Here is a 15,600-nt window from a genome sequence, read left to right on the forward strand (position 1 = left end):
CAACATAAATTCATTATTTATTAATTGTATCTCTGACTGAAATTATCAGAATATGTAGACACACACACACACTTACAGTCAGATAATTATATATACACAATTATTTCCAATACACACACACACACACACACATCTGCTTTTCTTGATGTCTTTGACGTTGTGTGGATATATTACATAATAGTTTCAAAAGAATTGTATTAGTTAATTATTTCTTCAATATTCACTGTTTGTACATGCACATGTGTGTGTATGTATGTTAGCATATATATTCCGACATTTATTCTGGCATTTGTTCATTTTACTAGCTTTTCTTCCACCCACTGTGATGCTACCCCCTCGTCGATTACAGACTTTACTTAGCCAGGCTGTAGAACTTCAAACAGATCAATGTTTGTACCACAATACCAAACTTGACAACAATCTTGATGCAGTCTCTCTCCTCATAGACCACACTTGTAATAGGTTGGTACATTTAACTGGATTTCATTTTGTTTCATTTCCTTAAACATTTCTTTGTTAATAATGCCTGTTGTTTGATATTTACATTGAATGCTTATACATAAAGGTGCACATGTATGAAGATGCATGCACACACACACGTACATAGGTACACAAGTGCTTGCAAACACACAAACACGCCCACTTTGTCACACAGTCAGTAATTTGAAGCTAAAATACTTTGCAGTTTGTAGTTACCATAATGTTTGGAATTTCAACCTGTCAGGAGAATGTTTGTAATCCTTTCATTCCAGAAGAAACTGGTTAATATACTGAGATTAGTATATATAAATACAGTAAAACCTCGGTTTTCGAACAACTCTGATCATAAATAAATCGTACTTTATCTCCTGTCTTTCTCATATTCATTTAATACAGTAGTACCTCGGTTTATGAACGCCTCTGATGACGAATAAATCATGCTTTATATCTGTATATTTATATCTATCTATCTATCTACATACACACACACACTCTCTCTCTCTCTCTCTCTCTCTCTCTCTCTCATGATCAGAGTTGTTTGAAAACCGAGGTACTACTGTATGTTAATATTTGTAAAATTAACGAGCAACTAGGTTCACTATGTCCATTTTTTTTCTTTTACAAATTTGTGGCATTGTGATAAATTATTGGCAGAAATGGTAGCATATCAGACAAAATGCTTAACATTTCTTTACCTTGTGAATTGAAATCATTTTGAGGTCAATTTTACCTTTCACCCTTCCAGGGTCAATAAAGTACCAGTCATGTACTCAACTAATTCCTTGCTCCTAAAATTGCTATGATGATCAAAGTGAGTTGCCTCTCTGTTAAGAGGCACAAGCACTTACATGCACATAAGATAACTTCTGCTTACCATATTCAATCACAAGGCGTTGGTCAGCCCAAGGCTATAGCAGAAGACACTTGCCCAAGGTGCCATGCAGTGGGACTGAACCCAAAGCCATATGGCTGGGAAGCAAAATTCCTAACCACACAGCCATGTCTGCACCTATATTGTTAGAGAAAGATAATTACTGAATTTCAGAGGTATCAAACTGTTGGATCAAGTCTTGAAAGTTACAGAAATGGTTATTTATTACTCAACTAATTAGGAAAAGAGTTAACCTAGATGAAATGCAGTTTGGCTTTGTGCCAGAAAGCAGTGCTGCTGATGCATTCTTCTTGGTGTGGCTGCTGCAGGAGAAATAGTTTGCTAAAAATAGGATGCTGTACTAAGAATTTGTTGGGTTGAAAAAAACCTTTGACAGTGTACTTCATTTTGTGATCTTGTAGTCACTTGGGAAGTGAGGAGTAGATGGATGGCTTTTGAGAGCCATACAAGCCATGTACATTGATGCTGTCAGTAACTTGAGAATTCATAGAATGTATGGGTGGTTCATCAGGGCTTCATTGTTAGTCCCCTTTTATTCATTATAATCCTTCAGGCTATAACAGAGGAGTTTAAGACTGGTTGCCTGTAGGAACTGCTGGGTATTAATGGCCTAATTATAGCTGAATGTGGAATAAAATTAGAAAAGAACCTCAAATTATAAGGCCTTTATTTCATCAGGGAAATGGTTTTTGTTCATATGTAAAAAAAGCATTTGGTAGAAATTCCATATGGTGTACTCAATGCAAACTTTGAGTGCATAAGAGATGCAGTGCTATCACAGGCAATAAAAGGTAGATTTCGTGTATGGCAAATGCACAAAAGAATTAAACAGTAAGAGCACAAAAATAGATTTTCTTAGATGCCCAGGATGTGTAATGTTAATGTGCATGATGAAGTAGAATTATGTTGAGAGAAAAACTGAGCTTAAGAGGAATCAGATGTAGTATAAGTGAAGACTGTTCTGGTACTGGCAATGACCTCACTCGAATCTTTTTACACATGCCACCGGCACAGGTGCCAGTAAGGCGACGCTGGTAATGATCACGCTCGAATGATGCCCTTTTACGTGCCACCAGCACGGAAGCCAGTTAGCCGCTCTGGCAACGAGCACACTCGCCTTTCATCCTTCCAGGAATCAAAGTACCAGTTAAGTACCCTTGGTGCAGCTTAATCCTCTCTCCATCCAGCAGTCACATTTCGGATGTTCTGCTGGAGGGTCAAGGGCTAGAGAGTCACGAGGAAGGTGTCTGTTATTTTTCTTGTGCTTACATGGTTATTAAAGAAGCATTAGTAAAAGGCATGGGGCATGCTGAATCTGTGCTGAATATAAGTGATGGCCATATTGGATCTATAGAATCTATAGAACTGGATCCCCACAAGCATGCACATATACCACATATATACACACACTGATATATTGCATGTACAAGCACCACCAATATTGCTATACTGTAAGCACAATAGATATTTAAAACTTGCTGATTCAGTAATACCTAACTTTGACTGTAACTCCCTGGTGTCATCAGTGAGACCACTGTAACTTTCCTTAGTTTAAGACTGCTTTGTTCAAAATATAACCACCAGAAACATAACCATACGTGGTGGTGGGAGTGTGTGACTCTATATGAATGGCCCTGTCATGAAATTCAATTCATTATTTTCATTGATTGCATTTTTTTTTATTTAATTCAAATTTTCAAGTTCAATTTCCATTAATATTTATTTATTTAAAATAAAATACATTCCAATTTCATTTCATAAAAAACATTTGAATTTTCAAGTATATGAAATATGAATCCAAAATACCAAAAATTACCCCCCACTGCCATGCACATGACAAGAAAAAGCAAAACAAACTCCCACAAAGAAAGCCTGGAAGTAAAATCTAAACTAAAAGAAAAGAAATCAACTCCCCTGCTCAGAAGTAATTCTCTCACTTCCCTCTTCTTTGTCCTCTACTCAAACCTTGAATTACACTTTTCATCAATAACAGTAATAGGAGTATTGGTGTTATTGATTTTTTATTGTTTTTCTTAGTAGCATTAGTCATGGTGTCTATCCCAGTTTTATTTCAGTGACTAATGGCTTTTCTGCATTCATGAATACCTGTAAGAGTGTGTGAGGTTTAGGCTTGAATCTGTATGTAATGTGTGTGTGGTGTGTGTGTGTGTGTGTGTATATATATATATATATATATATGCATTGTGAATGTGTGTGGCTTAGTAGTTAGGGTATTTGGTTCATGATTGTAAGATTGTGAGTTCAATTCCTGGCGATGCATTGTGTTCTTGAGTGAGACACCTTATTTCACGTCGTTCTAGTCCACTCAGCTGGTAAAAATGAGTAGTACCTGTAATTCAGAGAGGGCCAACCTTGTTGCACTCTGTGATGCCGAGAACTACTTTAAGGGTACACGTGTATGTGGAGTATTCAGCCACTTGCATGTTAATTTAACAAGCAGGCTGTTCCATTGATCAGATCAACTGGAACCCTTGTAATCAATGCAGTGCCAGTCATACATATACACACACACACGTATGTATGTGTATATATATATATATGTGTGTGTGTGTTTATTTTAACTGGCAGGCATTTCCTATGGTATGGAAATGTTGCATTTATGAAAATCTTGTAATGCTGAGCCTATTTTTCCCATTGACATTCATGTTACATAGAAGTCAGTAAGGAAATTATTTTACTTTATGGAATCTAGCATTAGGACAAAATTTTTAAGAATCCAACTTTTCATAATGCAGGGATGTATTTCTCTCTCTCTCTCTCTCTCACTCTATATATTATATTCACTTGTTTATCTATGAATCCTAATGTTTTGTCTAGGATTGTTTGTTTAATTAATGATTAATTTTTTAACATTTTTAGATGTTAATATGAGTATTTGTGTGTGTATCCATGTCTATACTTGGGTGTGTCTATTTTATGGTAGCTGTCAGCTATGTGAATTTGTGAATGCATCCTTGTCTCTGTTCTTATGAGTGGTTGCCCTACCTGCTAGAAATAGCAGCAAAATCTCCCTTGCACTGCACCCCTTTGTCTTGAAACGGAACAGTACACATTGAATAATGTAGTCAGTTTGCACTATGTCTGACTAAAAGACAGGATGTTCATGGTTAGAAATCCTAGATCATAGATTTATCAATTCAGGGCCAAGTTGGGACTGAAAATCCTCATCTGATCAGAGTATGAGGTTAACAGTTTACAGATCTCTTGTCTTGTTTCAGATTTCTAGAATGTATTTTGTTATAGGTATTGGCTTGGCTGTGTGATTAAGCAACTTGTTTCTCAACTAGGTGGTCTTAGGTTCAGTTCCTCTGTGTAGCACCTTGAGCAAAGTCTCCTAGTATGACTCTGGGCTAACCAAAGATTTGTGAGTGAATTTGGCATACAGAAACTGAAAGAAGCTCATTGTGTGTTTGTATAAACCCTTGTCTAAATATCGTGTGATGGCTGTAAATGAGCATCAGTGTTATAAAAGCAAGATTGTTTGTTTCCAGTCTTCTGGGGAAAATGTGCAGCTATGGAAAAATATTATCTTGCTTGGAAACAGATGACTATTGGCAACAGGCATCCAGCTGTAGAAAATCTGCTTCAAGTTATTCTGTCTGATCCATACAAGTATGGAAAAATGGGCATTAAATGGCGATGATGAGGATGATGTGTATTTGGGCAGTACACTTAATTCTGCATGCAGAATAGAGAAAATTTCACCTATTCAAATAATTCTTTTTGTTTCTTTCATGATATATATATTTTATTTATCTTATTTTTTATTTATAGGGATCAGTTTCCTTGTAATACTATTCAAATATTGAATGACCATTGTGATGAAGTATGGTTTTGTCGATTTTCTCCGGATGGCACAAAATTAGCTACAGGTTCCAAGGATGGTACTCTCATTATCTGGGATGTTGATATGGTAAGTTGCAGCATTTTTGTATAATGATACAGGAGTCATGACATCCTGGTGGATAACTGTAACTGAAATGGCTGAGTGATTATATTATTGAAATATATTATTGATCAGAGGTTTAAATCCACTCTGGTAGAATACTTTATTTTGCAATACTTCTATTGTCTTCTGATCTGTTGGGAATAAGTACCACATTTTAATGAATATTACCAGTGGTCCTTTTAACCCTTTTGATACCAACCTACCTGGTACCACCCATGATACAAACTTCCTGTTTTAAACTGATATACATAAAAATCTTCCGTCAAAATTTCATGTTTATGTTCCAAACACCAGCTTAATAATGGCAGTTATTTTACTAAATTCTTCATTATTTTCAAAATTAATTGAAATAGAGACAGTGTACTTTGACAGAAATATGGTAACTAAAGGGTTAAAGTGATCTTAGCTAAAACCTTTCACCAAACAAAATATCATGAGAATTTGTTCCAAAAATTAGCTTAATAATGACTTATTTTATTAAATTCATTATTTTCAAAATTAATTGAAACAAAGGCCCATCAGAAATAAGGAAATATTTTTATTTCTAATGTATACACACATTCTCTGGGTTGTGTATATATACACATTCATTTTAGTTGTTTGTTGTAGATATTTACATATCCTTTCATAACGCCTTGACAGTTGTGTATGTGTGTTTGTGCATGCTCACACTACATATGCATTAGCTACAGTAGTACCAGGCTCTTACGTATAATGCTACAATAGTAACTTCATTTACAATCACCATAAATTAACATTATTGTTATAGAAATAGTCATTCACATTATGTACAATACAAGTGACTGCGTATTCTCTGTCCTTTAACTCTTAATGTCAAGGCTACAGTCTGGTTAGTCTGCACACTTTTATTATCTCCCCTTTCTTTGAAATAACTAATGTGACACTTTTTTTAAAAAATATATATACTAACTCAAGGAGAACTTAATGGCTTGATTCTAAATTGGTCTACTGAATTTTCTTGTTGTTTCCTCCAAAATACAATTGTTTAATGTTTATGTGACTTCTTCTTCAGTAGGAATCATACTTATATTTGTATGATGTAAATATTAATCACCTTTGTATATTTTGCATCATTGAGTGTATACATCTCTTAAAATTTTGTACTATGTTTTTGTACATGTATATATATATATGTGTGTGTGCATTATATATATATAATATATATATATATATATATATATAATGTTTTTGATTTAGTTTGGATTCTTTGCCATCAAATTTGAATTCTTTGCCATCAAATTTGAATTCTTTGCAAACAAATTTGATGGCAAAGAATCCAAACTAGATCGAAAATATCTAATATATATATATATATATATATATATATAAATAAAATAGATAAAGCTAAAAATAGTGTGTAGAAATGATTTATTTCTTATCTCGAATTTTCTAAATTCCTATAATGTAAACAGTACATGCATGCATATATACATATTTTATACACGTGCATACATACATGAACTCCCATTTTAAATTTCGTTTTTCTCTAATTTGCCTATATTTTATTTTTTTCAATATTTTTAAACAGTATACGTTTGAAGTATTGATGCGTAGAGCATATGAAGGTCACTCCTATGGTGTATCATATATAGCATGGCATCCAGATAGTAAATACATCATTGCTTGTGGTCCAGACGACTGTGCTGAAGTTTGGTTATGGAATGTTGAGGTGAGGTGGTTTTACTGGTGTGTTGAATGTATTGAAATGTAGATTAGTTATTGTTGTTGCTATTGTTGTTGATTAGTCTCTGGTTATTTTTGACTGGATCTAATTAACAAGAACACTTTTTTTTTGTGATCACTTTGTGTTCTCAAGCATGACGTGTGAGATAAAATCCTGTGTCTCTCTCTTTTTTTTTTAAGAAGGCAGGTGATTTGAGTGAAATTTGGCCAATATTTGTAGCAAATTGAGAAACACATAGACTTGCTTGACTTGTGGATAAATTAGCATTGAGCTTGTGTGTCACTTCTTGATTTGTAGGCATTTGGAAATAGAAAATGAAGCTTATTAAGCGAAGAATCATGTAAACCACCACAATGTAAGATAAAGGGGAAACTTTATCCAGTATTTCTAGCTTATTAACTTCTAATTGTGATGGTGGGGGTGGAAATTATGTTTTCCAATGTTCTTTTATCATTTGCTTGTTTCAATCATCAGTCTGCAGCCATGCTCAGGCATCATCTTGAAGAATTCTTAGCCGAATTAATCAACCCTAGTATTTATTTTTTGTTAACCTTGGTAATTATTGCATCGATTTGTTTCGCTGAACTGCTAAGTTATGGGGATGTAAACACTCCAGTTGTCAAGTGGTTGTGCAGGAGAAATACATACAACATACACGCATGGACACACACAAATATATATGATGGGCTTCTTTCAGTTTCCATCTACCAAATCCACTCACAAGGCTTTGATTGGCCCAAAGCTATAGTAGAAGACATTTGCTCAATGTGCTGTGCAGTGAGACTGAACCCGGAATCATGTGGTTGAGAAGGAAGCTTCTTACCACTCAGCCATGCCTGCACCTTGAAAATTCAAGTTTAAAATCCTTATTGTGTATTTGTGAGTACACATATATATATATATAACTGCTTCAACTTGTTCTATGTTGGAGGTGCTACAAAGCTAAAAGTAACGACCTTCATCAATAATTATCCTTTCATATTATTCCAAAAGAAAATGATACCACAGTCATTGGTGTGGTTTCAATTTTCCCCTCTATTCACTCTACTTAATCATTTATGCAAGTACTTGTGTTAATTGTCTTTCAGTCTTGTTATTATCCAAAACCTTACAGATGTTTTATACAAGTTATTTCTCGATCCAGCTTTGTAACACTATCAAGATTAACATTTTCTCCCCTTTTCTATTTTTGGTTTTTGTAGACTAGTGAATTGAAAGCTAAAATGAGTCAATCTCCTGAAGATAGTTTAACCAGTGCTGCGTGGCATGCAGATGGCAAAGAATTTTTCACAGGAGGCACTAGAGGACAATTCTACCAATGTGTAAGCAAAGTTTTCTTCTCTCATTTTTGAAACATGTTATTATTTTATATATATGTATTAAGATATGCTAAAGTCAGTATTTTTTGTCATTCAAACTCATTATAACACTGGTAATACCTCTTCTGTAGAGTGAAAGGCAAATTGTATGATGCTTGTTTATGAACAGCTATGCTACATGGTAGTGAAACCTGGTCTATGACTGCAGAGGACATGCAAAAGCTTGAAAGAAATGAAAGTATGTTCTGCCGGATGTTACTTGGGGACCATGCTGTTACCACATAAAAGGCACCTAGTACACTCTGTAAAGTGGTTGAGTTAGGAAAGGCATCCAGCTATAGAAATCATGCCAATACAGACAGAGTTTGGTGCAGTCTTCTGACTTGTCAGATCCATGCCAGCATGGAAGGAGAACATTGATGACAGCGATTCTATACTGGTATGAGTTGGATGGTTTGACTGGATCTGATGAGCTAGAAGACTTCATTGAGCTCCATTGTTTGATTTGGCATAGTTTCTGTGGCTGGATGCCTTCCCTAATAGTAACCATGTTACTGAGTGTATAGGTTGTTTTTTGTGAAACCACCCTGTAACTCACGGGATAAAGACCCCTTGAGAAAGAAAGAATGCAGTATTGAGCGGGGTGATGCTTTGTGCTAAGTGTTGAGAAGCTAAGTTTTGATTGAGGAGCTGGAACAGGTGTTAATTTTTTTATTGACCCTGAAACTCTGAAAGGACAAAAGGCAAAGTTGACTTTGTCAGGATTTGAACTCAGAGCACATATGAGTCAGATCAAATACCATGAAGTATTCTATCCAACACTCTAGTAACCCTGCTCATTCACAGCCTTATGACTTAATCTACAATAACAAGAACTATGACAATGGCAACAACAATAACAACAAAAGCTGTTTTTTTATGGTGCATGGAGGATTCATTGGATGATTGTGTCACTTTGTGGAGTACTGTGTGCAAGGACAGGTTTCCTGGCTGTATTTTACAGCTATACATATGGAAACATCTACCTGTAATCAACTTAATTTACATGTGTAAGTGGGTGACAAATATATAAATGTTCATTTATTGCTTTTCTACTTTTCTACAACACCAGGACTTATCTTAGACTTGATATATGAATTTTAATTTGGCTTTAGATCTGATTTTTTTCATGCCAACATGGGTTAGGCAAGTATATTTATCAAGGTATTGTTTTACAGCTGAATGCTCTTCCTGTTGCCAACCCTTACCTGTTTATATGACTTAGAAGTGCTACAGTGAAGTATTACTATGGGAAAGTGTCAATAAATTGTATTTTTTCTTACATCATTTCAACTTCTGTGGTACACAAACTGTTTATCATGTAGGCTCCTTCTTTCACATTACAGCATATTCAATCATAAAAAGTACATAACAGGTAAAACCACATTCACAATATGCATCAACATTCGTTACATCTTCTCATGAAGTTTATCCATATCTATGCAATAATACTAATTTTCTTTCCATAAGTAGACTACCTTCATTTTTATGAAATCCAATTTTGAGCAGATTGCCATAAGGAAATTACTACAGGACTTGAAAGAGTTAAATTCTCTTGTTGTTTGATCTTGCAGGATCAAGATGGCAATTTTTTTGATAATTGGGAAGGTGTTCGAGTCCAGTGCCTTGCATGTCAACACGATGGGAAAGCTGTTTTAGCTGCTGACACCCACAATAGAATAAGAGGCTACAATTTTGAAGATAAATCAGATTTTCATATGTAAGTATTTCTCGTGTGTTGTTACTTGTTATTTCTAGGAGCAAATATAGTTTAATGGGTAAAGGTGGTGAAGGAACACTGTGACAGCAAATTTACACTTTGATATCTAGTGAACCATAGTGGATACATGCCACCCAGTTCCAAGCAGATGTTTGCAAATGTTCAGTAACACTTTGCTGGAGTAGTATTCAGTGGAATTTGATGCCTACCTAATTAGTCTTTGCTGACTCATGGCCAAGACATAGAATGCTACAGGAAACTGATTTTGACAGTTGTGTTGGACAACTCTGTAATAAGCTGTTCACTGAGAGGGATGCTATAACTCTGAACTTGGTTGATATACCATATTTGTTTGTGGCTAACTTGGCAGCTATCTGTTACAAATAGCAGCAGACTGCAGGATGTTCCAAGTTGTGTGGCCTAAAGACAGAAGACAATGCTGAAGAAAGGACTCACACAAATGGGACACAATACACAAGTTCAGATTTCTTGGCTAAGGTGCTTGCCAAGAGGTTGGCACCTATTGTTGGCGGTTTAGTCAGAGGTGTGCAAAATTTTGTGAACCCTGGCCCATCTCCTCTAGCAGATATATCCATGACAACCTCTACCTCATATATCTCACTTCAAGGAGTCTTTGATCAAGTTAGCTCAGTGCAGTGTGAAGTGTATGGCAAGATCAACTACTATCATTACTTGGTAGTTGTCTGAGAAAAAACAGCAGGATTCTGCAGGGAAGGTATTACTGTTGTTTAGCCCCAAATCCTATTGATATGTGGTTGAACTAACAATCCAGATTCTGTTGACCTATGGATTAACTAACATTTATGTTATTGCTATTTGTCCCCAAATTTATTTGAACTGTGGTCAAAAATGTTCCAGCAATGATCTTCTGATATTTTATTGTTCAGCTCTAATGTATCTAAGAGTTTAATATCCAATGTAATTTTTTTTTTAAGAAACAGATGTGAAAGAAATTTGGTTGCTATTTTTAGCAGATCAAGTTACTCATATGCATAAGTGTGTGAAATGATAGTGATGGTTGTAAAATACTTGATAAAGTGAATAAAAAAAGCATCATTAAATTAATTTTTACTACTTGTATTCTTTACACTTTCAATACCAACTACCTAGACCTCCCTGAATCCTATGATATAAATTTCGTGTTTTAAAGCGATCTTTACTGTGTTCTTCATGATTTTCAAAATTTATTGAAACAAAGGCAGCATATTTCAACGGCAATACGGTAACAAAAGGATTTTAAATGTGTTTATTTTTTATTTTACCTTCTCCACAGATTACAAGAAGATCATCCTGTTATGTCCTTCACTTTAGATGAAACTGGAAAATTAGCTTTATTAAATGTGGCCACTCAGGTAAGCATTCCAATTACTCTGGTATTTGAATTATTATTTAAAGGTATGCTTAAATGTGCTACATTTGGAATCAATATCCTTGATATTAGGTCACAACTAGGACTTTCAAACAATCCTTGCTGTTCCTAATAGAATAAGTTTCTGTATTATTGCCATTACTCCAATCTCATTAAAGGACCTACTAAGTCTGTTGATAATGGTACCTAGGGTACCTATAACTACAGGAACTACATTTGAAGAAAACCTGCAGACTTTGCATTTTCCTTTGCTAAGTCTTGGTTTTTTTATTTATTTATTTTTTTTTTATTGCTATATTTATAACAGCCAACATGGCCATATCTAAGATGATGCACTCCTTTCACATCTTGTCTTGGATAATGATATCTAGTTGTCTTGCTTAAATCTCATGATCAGTTTGTACAGTAAAGTTGTATTGTTATTAACCCTTTAGCTTTCAGATTACTCTGTCAAATGTAATGTTTCAGGCCCTTTTCACCATCATCATCTAACATCTGTTCTCCATGCAGGCATGTGTTGGATGGTTTGACAGCAGCTACCCAGTCAGAGCTGTCCAGGCTTCAACTGTCTGTTTTAGTGTGTTTTCTACAATTATTATTTTAAAGCTACTACATGCTATTTTAGTCATCGGGGATGTTGCTGCAGTTACTCTTTCTCTTAGTAAAGAGGTTTCTGGAATAAATTAAGAAAAATGAAAAGAAAGAATAAAATCAATTTTCTGTTTATCATTTAATGCTATACATTTTTTTGTTTTATCTTTTAGGGAGTCCATTTATGGGATCTTAAGGATCGCTGCCTTCTTCGAAAATTTCAGGGTGTTACCCAGGGATTCTATACAATACATTCTTGTTTTGGTGGATTAAATCAAGATTTCATTGCCAGTGGTAGTGAAGGTAACTGAACTCTGTACATTATGTGCTGTTGTATAATCGATTTAATTTTCTAATGTGGTTGACAAAACTGACTGTGCTTATAACAATTGCCTGGTAATGAATCAATACCCTAAAATTATTGGATGCAGGTGTTATGTATGTGTGGGTGTGTCTGATCCCCTTCCACTGCTTGCCAACCGGTGTTAGTATGTTTACATCCCTGTAACCTAGTGGTTTGACAAAAGAGACCAATAAAATAAATACCAGGCTTAACAAAACCATAAGTACTGGGATCGATTCATTTGGCTAAAAATCCTTCAAGGTGGTACCCCCAGCATGGCTGCAGTCTAATCACTGAAACAAATAAAAGATAATTTTAGTTGATCCTGAACCTGGCCAGTGCAAGATCTAAACCCAATCTTCTTTTCTCAATGTTATTTGAGTTGTGCTAATATATCTGTATGAGATGTTACCTAGGAAAATATGTCCCTGCTTGCAGGAAGAAAGAAATGGGGGTACTTGGTGGAGGGCTAATGTTGACCTTTAGCAAGGTATTTAACCCTTTAGTGTTCGCATTATTCTGCCACAATTAATGCTTTTTCATCCACATTGTTTTGAACTAATCATGCATTATCTTGTAGCGATGAGATTTTGATGAGGAAGCTGTTAATTTCTAAAACGATATTGTAGGGTTGGTGTAAGAGACCAGATCTGGCCAGTTTGCACATAAAACAGGCAGAATACTTTTGGCCGGATATGGCCGGTTTAAATACTAAAGGGTTAATTTCATATTATTTTAATTTTCTCAGCTGAAATGCTATTACTAGTTGAGTGTTCTTGTAGCAGGTGACATCTTGTACTTTTAGGAACCAAGATAAGCTTTGATGTAATGAACCTGTACGTTTAAGACAGACTTTAACTTTTATGTTGTCTAGACCAAAACTGACTTTGATCAAGCTGAGATAAAGACATTCCACCCCTTGACCAATCAGTTTTTTTTTTTATAAGTGTAATTCATTTTATGGTTACCAGTGTGTCCTTTTTTTTTTAAAGATGGTTGTGTAGTCAGTGGTTTGAGCATTGGGCTCACAATCAAGAGGTGGTGAGTTCGATTCCCGGACTCGGCTGTATGTTGTGTTCTTGAGCAAGACGCTTTATTTCACATTGCTCCAGTTCATTCAGCTGTAGAAATGAGTTGTGATATCATTGATGCCAAGCCATATCAGCCTTTGCCTTTCTCTTGGTTAACATTGGTGGCATGGAGAGGGGAGGCTGATATGCATGGGCTTATTGCTGGACTTCTATAAGCAATCTTGGCTGAACTTGTGCCTAGGAAGAGAATTTTTTAGGTGCAATCCCATAGTCATTTATGACTGAAGGGGTCTTTACCCTTTTAAAGGAAGAATTAGCTCTGTTTCTAGGAAGTCATTAGTCATATAGAGGCTTTCCTGTTGACTTCAGTGAGGTGATATTATGTTAGTGATATATATATTTTTTAAATTGTATTTTCTAGATCATAAAGTTTATATTTGGCACATTCGAAAAGAAGTTCCAATAACTGTGTTGGAAGGACACACTAGAACTGTCAACTGTGTACACTGGAATCCTAAAGTGCCTAGCATGTTAGCCAGTGTTTCAGATGATGGAACGATTAGAATATGGGGACCTCTTGATAAAACCAAAAAAGGTAAGTTGGGTTTTTTTTTAAAAACCTTATTTTATTTTTATGTTTTTATTTGATTTATTTTGCTATTCTCACCTATATACCTCTGATCGGGTTGCTGTGCATCTCTTTCACATCCCAGCCATTTTACATCATGTGCTTTCACCTATCACCTCTCCAACCTATTCTTATTTCCTCCACCTTCTCCCACCCAACTGATATTCACCATTGGCCATACCTCCATCCGTGTTCACTGCTGACAACTCTATCTCCATCTCTATTCCATCTGTCGCTCTCTTTTCACACTCTTACAATCTTACCTACTCACTCACCCTGTCTGATCCTTTGTTACTCTTTTCTCTTACATTCACCTTGTACCTTGAGGATATGCTCTGGCACCTCAACTTCACCATCGTCTCTTTTCCTTTGTGGTATTAATGTATCTCCATTATAGCAAGACACCTGTTACTGTCCCTCTGTCTTACTTTAGTCTCTCATCACCTGACATAAAGCCACCTCATCGCAATTCAGTTGGGATGTCTTGTCTTGAGAGTTACTTACTGACCTCACTAGTGTCAATTTTGTGAAAAACATGCCCAGTATACTCAGTAAAGTGGTTTGCATTAGGAAGAGCTTGCAGCCAAAGAAACTGTGCTAAAGCAGATATTAGAGCTTGATGCAGTCTTCTGGCTTACCATATCCTGTTGGACCATCCAACCCATGCCAGTATGGAACACAGATATTAAACAATAATGATAGTGATGATTTATTTATTTATATTATAAATGCATTTTCCCATGCTTACATGTTTAGAATGTTTTATGGCAGAGCAGTTGTTGAAATGTTTTTATAGCTGAGCGAAAGCCCTTCCTACTGTTAACCATTCAACATAAGTGGAACCTGTTTTCATGTCAAGTAGGTAAGCTGAAGGTTCATGGGAAGTTGCAGCTGTTGAGCCTCACCAACTTGGTCCTGATCCGGTAGAGCTATGATCAAAAGCACTCCAGCCATAACCATCCCATCTTTCTCAGTTATGTGTTCTGGATTATATTTTCTAATGTGTCTTTTTTTCTGGCATTATGGTAAGTTTGGTTATCATTTCTAGCAATTTGGTGATGTCATATCCAGATAAGCAGTGCATGAACTTGTAGATGGGGTTCAGACTTTTCTCAGTTCCAGTAGCCCATGTCACTCAAAAGGTCCTTGAATAAGGGTTATTGAAGGATGATGAGTGAAACCCCCAGGTTTCCAGAGGTGGATTATTTCAACTCCAAAGAATCTCTCTCAACATATGGCTATCATGCTCCCTGACTACTGCTTGTGATCAGAGATGCACATATCATCAACCACTCAGGGACATGCTCGACTGGTTACAGTCAAGCAACTGACAAGCAGATTTGTGGTACTGTGCAGAATATTTGCTGTAGCCCGTGTTCTATACGAAGATAAAACATGTACATGATAACATTATCAGTCTGTTAGAATCAGAAGCCATGTGAGCCACTGCCTGGTACTGCATCAATACGTTGTTGTTGTTATTATTATTATT

General features: G+C 35.7%; 1 protein-coding gene across 2 annotated transcripts in view; it reads left to right on the top strand.

Annotated features, from left to right (window-relative positions):
- LOC115217187 (WD repeat-containing protein 26) overlaps positions 1–15,600 on the top strand; it is a 47,599-nt gene that overhangs the window by 30,568 nt on the left and 1,431 nt on the right. For both annotated transcript variants that reach the window (XM_029786821.2, XM_029786820.2), the window contains exons 6-13: positions 306–462; positions 5,168–5,306; positions 6,892–7,032; positions 8,250–8,369; positions 9,980–10,125; positions 11,420–11,498; positions 12,280–12,409; positions 13,902–14,075. In XM_029786821.2, coding sequence (XP_029642681.1) covers positions 306–462; positions 5,168–5,306; positions 6,892–7,032; positions 8,250–8,369; positions 9,980–10,125; positions 11,420–11,498; positions 12,280–12,409; positions 13,902–14,075 — 1,086 coding nt within the window. The remainder of the gene's footprint in view (positions 1–305; positions 463–5,167; positions 5,307–6,891; positions 7,033–8,249; positions 8,370–9,979; positions 10,126–11,419; positions 11,499–12,279; positions 12,410–13,901; positions 14,076–15,600) is intronic.

Source organism: Octopus sinensis, linkage group LG11 (assembly GCF_006345805.1).
Source record: "Octopus sinensis linkage group LG11, ASM634580v1, whole genome shotgun sequence".
Classification (NCBI taxonomy): Eukaryota; Metazoa; Mollusca; class Cephalopoda; order Octopoda; family Octopodidae; genus Octopus; species Octopus sinensis.